At 42.7% G+C, this 14,343-nt stretch overlaps 1 protein-coding gene across 1 annotated transcript; it reads right to left on the reverse strand.

Annotated features, from left to right (window-relative positions):
• Positions 1–222: 222 nt before the first annotated feature.
• Positions 223–5,758, reverse strand: LOC141250263 (keratin, type II cytoskeletal cochleal-like). Its single transcript, XM_073669905.1, has 9 exons — positions 5,333–5,758; positions 4,045–4,253; positions 3,266–3,326; positions 2,866–2,961; positions 2,617–2,781; positions 2,407–2,532; positions 1,968–2,188; positions 1,547–1,575; positions 223–386 (listed from the first exon to the last, which is right to left on the reverse strand). The coding sequence occupies exons 1-9, from the start codon at positions 5,756–5,758 to the stop codon at positions 223–225; spliced, it is 1,497 nt and encodes a 498-aa protein (XP_073526006.1).
• Positions 5,759–14,343: the final 8,585 nt, after the last annotated feature.

Below are 14,343 nucleotides of genomic sequence, written 5' to 3' on the forward strand. Positions count from 1 at the left end.
CTTTGAAAAGTGCACATTTGAATAAGCAGTAGATTTTAATAGGTGATAGAACAAGCAATGCAGTTTATTAAAGCAATATGCAGTATTACATACCAGGTAATACATTCATTTGATAAGGCTAGATTAGCAGACTAGTTGCACTAATGCAAATATCAACAAAGAAAGCAGTTGCACATATATTACAGCTTCCTCAATGCGCAGACATATAATTTGTTGTCCACTTTAGCAGTGATGTCCATGTCCATGGCTAGAATGATGCTTGCCCATAGAGATGTGGCTGCTGGAGCTAAATCCTCCTTTATGATGGTGGTGATGATGATGTCCACTTCCACCATGGGACTTTCCTCCTGAGTGATGCTTTCCACCAGTGCTGGAGTGAAGAACGGCTGAGAAATATGACAGAAATAGATTGGTCAAGGCATATAAAATATGAATCTCCATCAATCATGGTGACAAAGCAATATATTTCAAATAAAGTAGCATTTTGCACCAGACATATACAATATAAATACACAATGGCAGGGGAAGCATTTGTCACATAGTTTATTTCAATATGAGCCCCTTCAATATCAGGATCTGTTGGCTTTCCAGATAGCAGACCCCCATGAGATCACTCATTTATTGCATGTTACAACATTTTGCTATTATTTACTAAGATAAGGTGATTTCAATTAGTTTGTGCCAAATTTGGAGGTTATCGCCTATTTATAGGATAAGCAATAACTTATAATAGGGTTCTGACTATCTCTATCAGAATAAAGTGGAGGTCAAGTATGTGTACCTCCACTCCATTCATTATCCATGGACTGTAGAGTGCTGCTATCTCCGTCAGTCCCATAAAGAATGAATGGAGTGGAGGTATATAGGTTTGATCTCTGGTCCATTTAGACAGGGCTCTTCAGAACCACGTTCTCAGGACTTGTGTGGGTCCCAGTGGTCAGACACTCAAAAATCCAGGGGCGGACATACCATTGGTGCAACCTGTGCAGCCGCACAGGGGCCCAGGAGGTAAGGGGGCCCATTTTCATCTCCAAAGTAGGTGGAATTGTGTAGAATTATGAGCTATTGGACTGTAAAGGGCTCATATATTGTTCTTGCACAAGGGCCCTTTTCTGTTTGTGTCATCCACTGTAACGATCAGGAAGTTATCCATTATCACACGGATAGGGGATAACTTCCAAACTTGACACAAGCCTTTTAAGTTTCAATCCATAGATGAAAACATACTAGTAAATATATTTTAATAATGTCTTCAGTTACCTATGCAAAGAAATAAAACTACATTTCCCTTTATATATATTTTAGCGCATGAGGAAGCCAAAGAAGAGAATGTATTATAACAGATGGGGTCTCTCCCTCAAGGCTCTACTCTAAGAGCCAACTTCTGCTCTGAAAGCCCAACCTTTCCATGAATTACATGTATGTATGCATCTATGTATAGACAGCAACATCTTTCCGCCAGAATTACAGTCATTGACTTCACAGGAACATATAATGGACATGCTTGGCTCACGGAGAGATAGTTAGTCTTAATATTGATACTTACAAATATTAACATGACCATCCGAAGCAATTCTGAAAAATATATGGTAAAAAATATATTTAATTTAGTAAGATGTGACATTAGGAAAGATTTTTTGTAAAACACAATGATTTACTTTTACAAATTTAAATAAATATGATATACAGTATTTCACATATCGAAATCATTATATATAATTTATATAATATATTATATATGATAAAAAGATTCAAGGCACTCCCAAAGTAATCCCATCCCGATCCCTGATGTATGGGATCAATAATGTGTAAAGGCATTGTGATTTATTTTTCTGTTTTATAAATAACTTGTTAATTTTTTTTGACTATTCAAAGTTTTTGATGTTATAAATTTGGCTTATATTATGGCCTCATCATAGGGCTCCTAATATACAGTATAGTAATTTGTGTTCTACCATTAAACTCACCTGCTCTCTTCTCCTTCCAGCATTTTCTTATAGGTGGCGATCTCAATATCCAGAGCCAGTTTGACATTCATGAGCTCTTGGTATTCTCTCAGTTGGCGAGCCATGTCCTGCTTCGCCTTCTGTAGTGCAGACTCCAGTTCTGAGAGTTTGCTCTTGGCATCACGGACAGCAGCTTCACCACGTTCCTCAGCCTCTGCGATGGCAGCTTCCAGGGCAGCACGCTATGCACAAGAACATAAATTTGTTCATTGCCTACAGTATATACAGTATTATATATAACACAGTAAAATGTTGCTTTTCAGATATGTTGCTTCATTTATTGAAGCTTTACTTTATTTGTATCTAAATCTGGCATAGCCACCAAGCTACAAATACATTTGACACTTGCAATGACCATAAAAAATAGAAATACGTATTATTGGATTGTTGCTAGTCATACCTGGGCCTTTGCACATTCAATCTCTCCTTTGAGTCTCTGGATTGTTCTGTTGAGTTCAGCAATTTCATTCCTGCTGTTCTGCAGATCATTGCCATTTCTTCCAGCTGCCATACGCAAGTCCTCAAACTGCAGACACAGAAAAAAGTCTCATATCTCAATCAAAATGAAATGAAGTTACCAACACCATAATGTGAAATATATTAACGTTACCCTTGACTGGTACATGGACTCGGCCTCAGCTCTGCTCCTGTTGGCAATCTCCTCATATTGGGCTCTGACCTCAGCGATGATGCTGTCCATGTCCAGGTCTCGGCTGTTGTCCATGGACACAACTACTGAAGTGTCTGAGATCTGAGCCTGGAGCTGACTGATCTCCTGAAGAGTAATACATAGTAATATTGCAATTTACTGTAATAACATCATTCATTTTTGTGAATTTGAAAGTATTAGAAATATTACCGCATCATAGAGAGTCCTCAGGAAGTTGATCTCATCAGTAAGAGAGTCAGCCTTAGCTTGGAGTTCAGCTTTGTTCATGAAAGCTGCATCAACATCCTACAAATCAGGTGCAAGAAATATATATGGACATCAATATTAAAATACATGCAAACCAGGAATATGGGACAGCATTGACAAAAAACGGTAAAACGGTTATCAGGATGCACGGTCAGAAGGCCTGGATTTCCCTTCCAGGCATCAGATTGAAGCAAAAAAACAGAGGTTCACCGGCATCCATTAGCAGAAAAAATATGAATAGCATGTCACATCATATATACTCCAACGTGAAATATCAGTATACAGAATATGGTTCTTGCTCGCCAAAATTTAAAATATATTATAAATTCTATCCACCACTTACCCTCTTCAGAGATACAAATTCATTCTCCGCAGCTGTACGTCTGTTGACTTCCTCCTCGTATCTTTACAAAGACAAAAGTTTATATTTACTGTAGAAATGTATAGAATTAAACTAGATCTTACTTATAAACCATTGTAATAATATAAAGTTACCATGCGATTGGGTAATATCTTTGAATAATAATAGTAATTATAGAAATATTATTGTATGAAAACCCATAGGATTATACTCTCTGAAACTTGAGGAATATCTCAGGAAAAATTACTTTGCTGGATTTTCTGAGAGTGGAGAACTTTAAATCTAATATAAATATGGTCTTTGGTTGGCATTAAAACAGGCATACCTTCAGAACATTAATTGGACCAAGAACACATTTTAAAATATTCTACAACTGTTTATTACTTGAAGACAAAGCCAGTTATACTGGTCTACAGAAGATCAGTTTTGTGATGTTGAGTGGTTTTCCAACTTCTCAATATCTTAGCTAATTTATATTCCAGTTGATAAAATACTGCTTACAGTGTGATTCCTTATTGCAACTTGTTATTTTCATTTGACCTATAGCAAGGGGCGACTAAGCTACAGTTAACAATGGTTAAGATAATGGAAAGCTCTTCATTTCCTACTGCATGTGACGGGACCTTGTTCTTGAGACAACTGAAGATCCAGGTAGGACCCTTATCTGTTGGACAATTATGCCATATTACTTAGATATGCCATAAAGGAGTTGTCCCATCTTGAACATTTAAGACCACAAATGATTGCAATTATGCCTCTACCTTCTCTTCAGTTCTTCCACGGTTCCTTCCATACTGTTCCTTTCTGCATCCAAACGAGCCCTCTCACATTCCAGGTTCTCCAGTTGTCTCCTGAGGTTGCTGATAAAAGCCTCAAATAGAGGTTCAATCTGACACCTGGCTGTTTTCTGTTCTTGAAGAAGAGCCCATTTGGTCTCCAGCATCTTGTTCTGTTGCTCCAGAAATCTCACCTATTAAAAGGCATTTTTATTTTTTACTAAGGAGGTTTAATGACAATTATCAGTCTATATTTCCAAGAAGCAATTACCATAACACAGATTTGAATTAATTTAATCATAGTTTCATAGATTGAAAAAAGATCTAGGTCCATCAAGTCCAATTTTCTCTACCAATTATACATTTTTTGTCACTAAATTATCCATAACCCACAATATTATGTGTATTGAGGAAATCATCCTGTCCTTTTTAAAAGCTGTTATGTCAGCCTTTACTACCTCTTGTGGTCGACATCCCACTTTCTGACTGTTCTAACTATAAAGAACCCTTTCCTAATTAGCTGCCGGAATCAAATTTCTTCCACCCATAATGAGTGACCCCTGGTCCTTAGTATGGTATTTGAAAGGAATAAGTCATGTGCCAGTCCTCTGTATTGACCACACATGTATTTATACATAGAAATGAGATCTTTTCTAAAACTTATTTTTTCTAAGCTAAGCAAGCCCAACTTTGTCAACCTCTCATCATATGAGAGGCCTTCCATCCCTTGCAATTATCTAGCTGCCCACCTTTGAACTGACTCTAACTTTTGAATATCCTTTTTAAAATGTGGAACTCAAAGCTGAATCCCATATTCTAGATGTGGCTTAACATTTATAGAGGGGTAACAATACATTGGGAGCACAGGATTTTATCTGCCTTTTTATACACCCTAAAATCTTATTTGCTTTTGCAGCTGCTGCTTGACATTGAGTACTGCTGCTCAGTAACCAGAATACCCAAGTCCTTTTCCTGTTCTGTAGTCCCGAGTATACTCCCATTTAATGTGTATGCAGCAAGAGGATTACTCCATCTTAGGTGCATTACTCTACATTTATCAACATTAAATCTCATTTGCCAAGTGTTTGCCCATTAGGACACCTAGCACAGATCCCTGCGGTACCCCACTGTTGACTATATCCCATTTAGAGAAGGTACCATTTACAATGACTCTTTATTTTACCCATCTGCACTTAGTTTCCTTTAGTCCCTGCTTCCATTCTGTAATGCTTACCATATCTAAATAACTTTTCAATTAAGAATTTTTACTCACCTTGTCAATAAAAGAAGCAAACTTATTGTTGAGACCTTTGATCTGATTCTTCTCTTCAGTCCTCACTCTCTGTATATTTGGGTCAATTTCCAAGTTCAGGGGAGCCAAGAGGCCCTGGTTGACTGTAACGGAGGTGATTCCTCCACAGCCAGATCCTCCAAATCCATGACCGCTGCCACCGATGCCAAACCCAGATCCATGTCCACTCTTCCCTGAATGAAAACTTCCAACTGACATCTTGTGACCCTTGGATCCAATGTTGTGGGCACTTGCGCTGCTGAAGCAATGTTGTTTCTTATGTCCATGTCCCGTGTGTTTAGAAGAGTGGGATAAGATGCTGTGAGAGCTGGAATGTTTAGGTAAAGCAACAGAACAGGAGCTGAAGTGCTTGTGTCCAGAGGAGGCGAGGATGGAGTGATGAGACATGATTCCTCTCAGGTAGATAATTTGCAAACGATTCGGTGTACAAGTGATGCTCACCCAAGATGTGCTATGGAACTGACAATTGTTCCATCCCTTATATACCTAAAGTGGGTGTAGTCTGACATAAAGACCAGGCTATTACTACCTATGACTCTAGCTTGGTGACATTGGTTCCTCCTTCTTTCATAGAAAATAAAACAATCACCAGAGTCTATTTTCAAAGCTCCTACACTTTTATTAGTTTTTAGCATTTCTTAATAAAACAATGATGCTGTCCTGTTACAGGATGCAGAGATAATTGGCGATGATCAAGTGAAGGCATAAAATGCTGCTGTACATGGAGTGATGCTACACTTGTCTGAATGAACAGGACTTTTACACATGTCTTATTTTCTAAAGCAACTGAATACATGTTTAATAGAGAACAATATTTCATATTTTACAGTAATAATTCCATATTTTCTTATATGGGATGTCTCAAGATAGACATTGTAAACAATATTACTAAACTATGCTACCATTAGTATGGTAGATGGGGAGCTATTAAAGACCTCCAAAGCTGTAATTTTTGTACTGCTATATGTGAGATGATTTCATTTTAAAATAAATACCTACAATACGATCAAATAATCTCTTATTCAAGTCCTCTAGATAGACTAAAACAATAAGTAAAACTAAAAAAGTTACTTTTCTCAGGAAATGGCGCCACGCATTTTTTTTTTTTTACAAATTTTGGAAATTTGTATAACCACTAAAAAATAAATAAAAATAAATGTTTGATATTGCTGTAGTAGTATATGTACAGCACATTGAACACTGTAAGAAGAAAAACCCCAAAACAATGGTGGAATTGCATTTTTGTAATCATTTTACCCTTCTTGGAATTTTTCAGTATATTATATAGTAAAATGAATAGTGTCATATAAACATACAGGTTTTCCCGTGAAAAAAACAAAGCCCTCATATGACTATTTCAACACAAAATAAAAAGGTTATGGCTCTTTAAAGAAGGTGGAAACAAATGACCAAAACTGGTCTAATGTACATGATTTTAAGACACCATTTTGTACAAAACCATGCATAAGGTCATTTTTGTACCTCCACATGCCTTTGATTTCATAATGACGTATGCAGAATTAAATTCTGTCATATTAAGGCAAGGGTCACACAACCATATTTTCCTCACACGAGAAAATTGGTGCGATTATGACAATCACATTCTGATCATAATTTCATTAGAGTTTGATCAGAGTGTGATCTGATTTTCTCGGATGTGGAGAAGACAGGAACATTTTTTTTCTATTTTCTCCATTCTGTCAGTCAGTGAAAATCACAAAAGCAGTCTGATATCACCGGGTGATCCCATTAACTTGCATGGCTTAGTGTGATCCGACTTAAAAATGCAAATTGTGCATGCTGTGACTTGATCTGAGGAAAAAGTCCGACATGTACATGGCTCCATAGACTAATATTAGTCCAAGTATTATCCAATGTTTTGCTGGATCACACTGTACTACAAATATGGTCATCTGCACAAGCCCTAAGGCTGTGTGCCCACGATGTGTTTTTTAAGCGTTTCCGCAGCGGCAAAAACGCTGCAGAAATGCTTAAAAAATGCATGATAGAAGGCCTGCCATGTTCCCCAATGATAATCCGCATGTGCTGTGCAGATGCTGCAGAAATTTCCGCTGCGGATTATCATTGCGGAAAAAAACGCAGCACTACCAATTATTTTGCAGAAGCGCTGCGTTTTCACCGCCATTGACTTGCATTGGAACGCATGGATTACGCATCACTGGATCTGTACATGCGGAATCCAAGCTTTTCAATGTGCAGATAGTACCCGGGTGTGGAGGACAGGAGACTCTCCTCCGGACCCGGGTACCTGTAAAAAAAGAATAAAATAAAAAATAAATATCATATTTACCTTCTGATGGCCCCCGGTCTCCTTGTCTTCACTTGCCGGCAGCTCGCAGTGGACTGAAGGACCTGCGCTGACGTCATAGTCAGTGTAGTGTACCGCAAGCTGCCAGCAAGCCAGGACGGAGCAAAGCAAGACTCTGGGGGCCATCGGAAGGTAAGTATAGATTTATTTTTTTATTTTTTTACATTCTTTGGGGTCACACTATATAAATCCATGCCGTTTGCATGGATTTATATAGTGTGACCAAGTTGTCAAGCACTTTCCAAGTGATGCTAAAATCGCTTGGAAAGCGCTTGTCAACCCGCATGCGGAAATGCAAGTGAAGAACGCTTCACATACGCTTGTCCCTGGCAGGAAAAACGCATGTACAATCCGCATGCGTTTTTTCTGCCAGGGAGATGCAGAAATGCTCAGGAAAAAATCCGGAGCATTTCTGCATTGTGGGCACATAGCCTAAATATAAATATGATAGAGCTTAACGCCTTTACAACCTTGGACGTATAGGTACATCCAAGGTTGAATCCTTGCCTTTGATGCGGGCTTCAAAGCTGAACCTGAATCTTTCTCAACACATGATAGCTGACCTGATCAGCTGTCATGTGCCTCTAACAGCCGTGGGTTGATCTCGGCTGTTAACCAGTTAAATGCTGCTGTCAATCACTGACAATGGTATTCAACACGTGCCAGCCGGAAATGTCACACAAGTTCCGCCCATTGATGTCCCTGTCACATTATCGTGGGGCGTTGATAGGCTGTCATGACATCCGGAGGTTTACAGAAGTCCCCTGTGCCTGTCATTGTGAATCTCCTATGAACACCGGCTCGTGGCCGGCATTCATAGGAGATGATGTTTGCTACACATAGAAGGGCTGATGATGCCAGAATTACGTTTTTTTTTGGCCTCTGCAGCATTGCAATAAAATGCATTAACATGTGAGCAAAACATCGTACCGACTCCAAAATGTTAACAATAAAAACGTCAGCTCGGAAAATGGTGATATGGCGAATTTTTTTTCTTACAAATTTCGGATTTTTTTTTCACGATTTACTAGTGTTGAGCGAGCATGCTCGACACTGCTCGGTACTCGCCCGAGCATCTCACTACTCGGGATGTTCAGCGAGCACCGAGCATTTTCGGGTTACTCAGGCGGGAGCTCGGGTCTCCGCCCTGCATGTTTGGCGCTCTTTACAGAGCCAATGAACATGCAGGGATTGCCAGCCAGTCACTGTAATGCCACAGCCATGTTGGTTGAGGGCATTACAGTGATTGGCTGGCCGCACAGCGTCACCTCGAGTATTTAAAACCGGGTGCCGCCATCTTGGACACAGTCGCTCCGGATCAGACAGTGTAGGGAGAGTGCTGCTGAGCTAGGGAGAGATTATACTGCGAAATAGGTAGTGTAGGGTCTCTAAAGCCTGCAAAATCAAACAAACAGTCCTTCTGAGGACTAATATCCATCCCAGATATCAGGCAGGCAGGCAGGCTGTATAGGAGACGCAGTGGTTATACCAACAAACACTGCATTACAGTCCTGTGTGCTGCTGCTGCTCAAATTGCTAGACTTAGCCCCAGGTCTCAGGGACAAGGAAAAATCCTTTTTTTTTCATCCCAATCCTCTTTTTTTTTTTTTTCCTCAGCCAGACTGTACAAATACCCGTCTTATTATCCTTTTGGTATTCCCCCCCCCCCCCAAAAAAAAAAATTGAGTGTGTCTGTGAGTGTTCAGACACAAATATATCTGTTTAAAAGAGTCCGGTTTCGGCCTGATAACTAGAACTGTGGTTTTGCAGTTCCACGGTTCAAATCTCTGTATTATCCACTTTTTGCCTATTTTCCATAAAAAAAACAGTTTGAGTGTCTCGCTGACTGTTCAGACACAAATATATCTATTTAAAAGATTCTGGTGTAGGCCAGAGAAATAGAACTGTGGTTTTTCTCTTCAACAGTTTAAATCTAGGTGTTATCCACCTTTTTGCCTTTTTCCATAAAAAAAAACAGTTTGAGTGTCTCGCTGACTGTTCAGACACAAATATATCTGTTTAAAAGATTCTGGTGTAGGCCAGAGAACTAGAACTGTAGTTATCCTCTTCCAGGGTTCAAATCTGGGTGTAATCCACCTTTTTGCCTTTTTTACATAAAAAAAAACTGTTTGAGTGTCTCGCTGACTGTTCAGACACAAATATATCTGTTTGAAAGATTCTGGTGTAGGCCAGAGAAATAGAACTGTGGTTTTCCTCTTCCACGGTTCAAATCTCCTTTTTATTACCCTTTTGCCATTGATAGTGCGAGTGTAAGCTATTTTACTTCATTTACAATGGGCAAGGCGCGACGCAAGGGACGTGGAACTGGACATTCTGGTGATGGTGCGTGCAGAGGACGGGGCCGTGGCCAAGGTGAAAATGTGCCAATACCAACAGCCACATTTTTTCACTCCCAGTTCTTGACCGAATTACTATGGAAGCACACATCAACACCACTATTGTGAACTGATCAGTGTGAACAGGTTATTGGATAGCAGATAATACTTCCAGTCACCTGGGCACCACCACCTCCGGTCTGTCTTCCACACGGTCATGTCTTAGTAGCCGTGAGTCTCGACCGCATACTCCTCCTCACCCTGATGCTACGTCCTCCCACCATGCCGAGTGTCGTCAGACAGCAACTGATCCCACAGTTGGACACTCTGAAGAGCTGTTCACTGGTCCATTTCCATATTTGTTCCCCTCGCCTGCTCCGCTTGAAGTGGTGGAAGAGGAGATCCCATGTAGCGATGGCCAAATATTTGAACAGCCACGGCCACAGGAAGGCGACGCTGGCAATTTGTCACAAGAGGTGGACGATGACAAGCCACAATTGCCACGAAGTGAGGAGGAGGACCGTGGTGCGGAAGTGGAAGAGGAGGAGGTGGTGGATGATCTAGTAACTGACCCAACGTGGCAGGAGGACACGCAGAGTGAGGCCAGCAGCACACAGGGGGGGGGAGGTAGAGTACCCAAACAGGCAGGAAGAAGCAGTGTGGTGGCCGCAGACAGAAGGTGGGCAATCTTTCCCCGTAACACCAACACGAGGGACGTTGCCAGTACAACCGGTAGGTCTTCCAGAGTCTGGAATTTTTTTAAAGACTCTGCTGATAACCCCAAAAAGGCCATTTGTACCACCTGCCAGGCCAGCATCAGCAGGGGTGACAAAACTACCAGCCTGACCACCAGCAGCATGATCAGGCACATGTCAGCAAAGCACATGTCAGCAAAGCACCCGACTTTGTGGGGCGAACCCCAGGGTCCACGACCAGTGTCAGCGGGTGTCACCACTGCTTCTTCCGCTGTTGTGCGTGTAAGAGAACCCCGTGTTTTGTGTGCAAGGCAATCCCCTGTCCATACTGCATGCAAAGATGCCCCCTCCTCTCAGTCTCCACTTGTTATGGCAGTTTCTCAAGAAACAGCATCAACGTCCACGTCCACGCCCCACGGCAGCGTTCAATTGTCCATATCCCAGACCTTTGAATGAAAGTGCAAATTTGCATGCTACGCCCTACAGGCCACAGTCCTAAATTCGCACATTTCACGACTGCTTGCATTGGAAATGCTGCCTTTTAGGCTGGTGGAGACGGAATCCTTCCGCAACCTTATGGCGGTGGCCATCCCTCGGTACTCGGTCCCCAGCCGACACTATTTTGCTCGGTGTGCCATCCCCGCACTACACAAGCACGTGTCCCAAAACTTCTGCTGTGCCCTCAACAACACAGTTACTGGGAGAGTCCACCTGACAACGGACACGTGGACAAGTGCTTGTGGCCAGGCACACTGGGTAAACATAGTGGAAGCCGGGATCCAGTCGGACCTTGGGACGGAACACATCCTCCCCACACCGAGGATTGCGGGCCTTATGTCAGTCAGAGTTGCCCCCACAGTGTACAGCTCCTGCACATCATCCTCCTCCTCCTCATGTTCAGCCTCCATCTCAGATATCACCACATCAGTTACAAGCTGGAAGCACTGCAGTACTGCCTCAGCCAAGCGGCAACAGGCTGTGCTAAAACTCATAAGCATAGGTGATAAACCTCACACTGCTTGTGAGTTGTGGACAGCTGTGAAAGAGCAGGCAGATCTGTGGCTGAGACCGCTGAACCTACATCCAGGCATGGTCGTGTGTGACAATGGCCGTAACCTGGTGGCGGCTCTGAGGCGAGATCACACACATACCATGCCTGGCTCATGTGCTTAACCTCGTGGTTCAGCGGTTTCTTAAATCGCACCCCGAGTTGCCAGATCTGCTCGTCAAAGTATGCCGCCTGTCAGCTCATTTTTGGAAGTCGGCTACAGCTTCCGCCGCCCTTGCTGTGTTGCAGCAGCGTTTGCAGCTTCCATCACACCGACTGGTGTGTGATGTCCCCACACATTGGAACTCTACCCTCCACATGTTGCAAAGGATTTGTGAGCAGAAGAGAGCAGTTGTGGAGTACCAGCTGCAACAAGGCCGTCGATATTCAGGTCAGACTCCACACATAAGACCTCAGGAGTGGACCTGGATGTCTGACATATGTACCATCCTGACGAACTTTGAGAAGTCCACCAAGATGGTGAGTGGCGATGACGCCATCATTAGCATCAGCATCCCACTTGTCTGTCTTTTGCAACGCTCTCTGCAGAGAATTAAAGAGGAGGCATTGCAGCCAGAGTATGATGAGATGGATCAAGAAACCGTAGTGGGCGATTACACACAGCCGAGCCTCATCTCATCCCAATGTGCATTGGGGGACAATGAGGGAGAGGAGGAGGAGGAGGAAGAACAGGAGCTGGTATCATGCGCTGTAGACGGTTGTACCTGTACAACTGTCATACTGTCGGTTCAGCGTGGGTGGCCTGAGGACAGGGGGGGGAGGAGGAGGAGAGCATGGTCAGTTGTCATCTTGGTGAGGACACGGAAGTCTTGCCCTTTACCAGTCTGGCACGCATGGCTGACTTTATGTTACGCTGCCTTAACCGTGACCCTCACGTTGTCAAAATGTTGGGTGACAGTCATTACTGGTTGGTGACACTTTTAGACCCCCGCTACAAGGAGAACTTTCACTCTCTTATTCCTGAGGTAGAGAGGTCTACAAAAATGGGGCAGTACCAGAAGGCCCTTGCTGCAGAACTGTTAAAAAAATTCCCATCTGAACACGCTAGCAGCAGAGGTCACAGTTCGTTGCCCAACCAAGGCATACAGGCGAGAGAGACGCAACTCCAATCCAGCAGAGGCAGGTGATCACGGTCAACGTTCTGGGACAATTTTCTGAGACCCGCCCAGCTTACAGGCCCTGAGGCGCGGGGTACTCTCATAAGGAGTGGAAAGTTTCAAAAGATGGTGAGGAAGTACCTTGCTGACCGTACCAGCATCCTCTGTTACTCCTCTGTGCCTTTTAATTATTGGGTATCCAAGCTGGACACTTGGAATGAACTTGCTCTGTATGCCTTGGAGGTCCTGGCCTGCCCTGCCACTAGTGTGTTATCGGAGCGTGTTTTTAGTGCCGCTGGGGGAATTATAACTGATAAGCGCACTCGCCTGTCAACTGACAATGCTGACAAGCTGACCCTTATCAAAATGAACAAGGGCTGGATTGAGCCAGATTTCTCATCACCACCAAATGACAGCAGAGTAGCATAAAGTAAAATCCACTGTGTTATTTCGGGAGGTGCTTCCTCATTTCGGCTGTTTTTTGCTCTTCTCCTTATCCTCAGCCTCCACCACCAGGGCGACCGTGGTCCGTGTTGCCAGCATTGCAAGTTCATCCGTCCTAATTTTAAGCAGCTTTTGCTTGGAAGGCATAGGCAAAGACTATGGGAGACCCACTCCCCAATAATGGGAATAATGTTTTTAATATGCTGTACTGCATGGCTCTTGTAAGGGGCATTGCAGGTACCTCCGTCCTAATTTTTGGCAGCTTTTGCTTGGAAGGCATAGGCAACGACTATGGGAAACCCACTCCCCAATAATGGGAATAATATTTTTAATATGCTGTACTGCGTGAATCTTGTAAGGGGCATTGCAAGTTCCTCCGTCCTAATTTTTGGCAACTTTTGCTTGGAAGGCATAGGCAAATACTATGGGAGACCCACTCCCCAATAATGGGAACAATGTTTTTAATATTCTGTACTGCATGGCTCTTGTAAGGGGCATTGCAAGTTCCTCCGTCCTAATTTTTGGCAGCTTTTGCTTGGAAGGCATAGGCAAAGACTATGGGAGACCCACTCCCCAATAATGGGAATAATGTTTGTAATATGCTGTATTGCATGGCTCTTGTAAGGGGCATTGCAAGTTCCTCCGTCCTAATTTTTGGCAACTTTTGCTTGGAAGGCATAGGCAAAGACTATGGGAGACCCACTCCCCAATAATGGGAATAATGTTTTTAATATGCTGTACTGCATGGCTCTTGTAAGGGGCATTGCAAGTTCCTCCGTCCTAATTTTTGGCAACTTTTGCTTGGAAGGCATAGGCAAAGACTATGGGAGACCCACTCCCCAATAATGGGAATAATGTTTTTAATATGCTGTACTGCATGGCTCTTGTAAGGGGCATTGCAAGTAGAGATGAGCGTTGTTCTACTCGAACTGTTCGCCAATCTCAAATTCGAGCTGTTTTGGGTGGTGTTCGAGCCGTTCGGCGAACACGAACGATTTGAGA

The sequence above is a fragment of the Phyllobates terribilis genome, unplaced genomic scaffold (genome assembly GCF_046119375.1).
Source record: "Phyllobates terribilis strain yellow unplaced genomic scaffold, ASM4611937v1 Scaffold_2__4_contigs__length_985480577, whole genome shotgun sequence".
NCBI lineage: Eukaryota > Metazoa > Chordata > Amphibia > Anura > Dendrobatidae > Phyllobates > Phyllobates terribilis.

Coding starts and splice junctions, on each gene's coding strand:
- LOC141250263 (XM_073669905.1), bottom strand. CDS start 5,758: ATGTCTCATCACTCCATCCTCGCCTCCTCTGGACACAAGCACTTCAGC. Junction 4,254..5,332: donor TTGCTTCTTTTATTGACAAG/GTGAGTAAAAAT, acceptor GCCTTTTAATAG/GTGAGATTTCTGGAGCAACA. Junction 2,962..3,265: donor AATTTGTATCTCTGAAGAGG/GTAAGTGGTGGA, acceptor CCTGATTTGTAG/GATGTTGATGCAGCTTTCAT.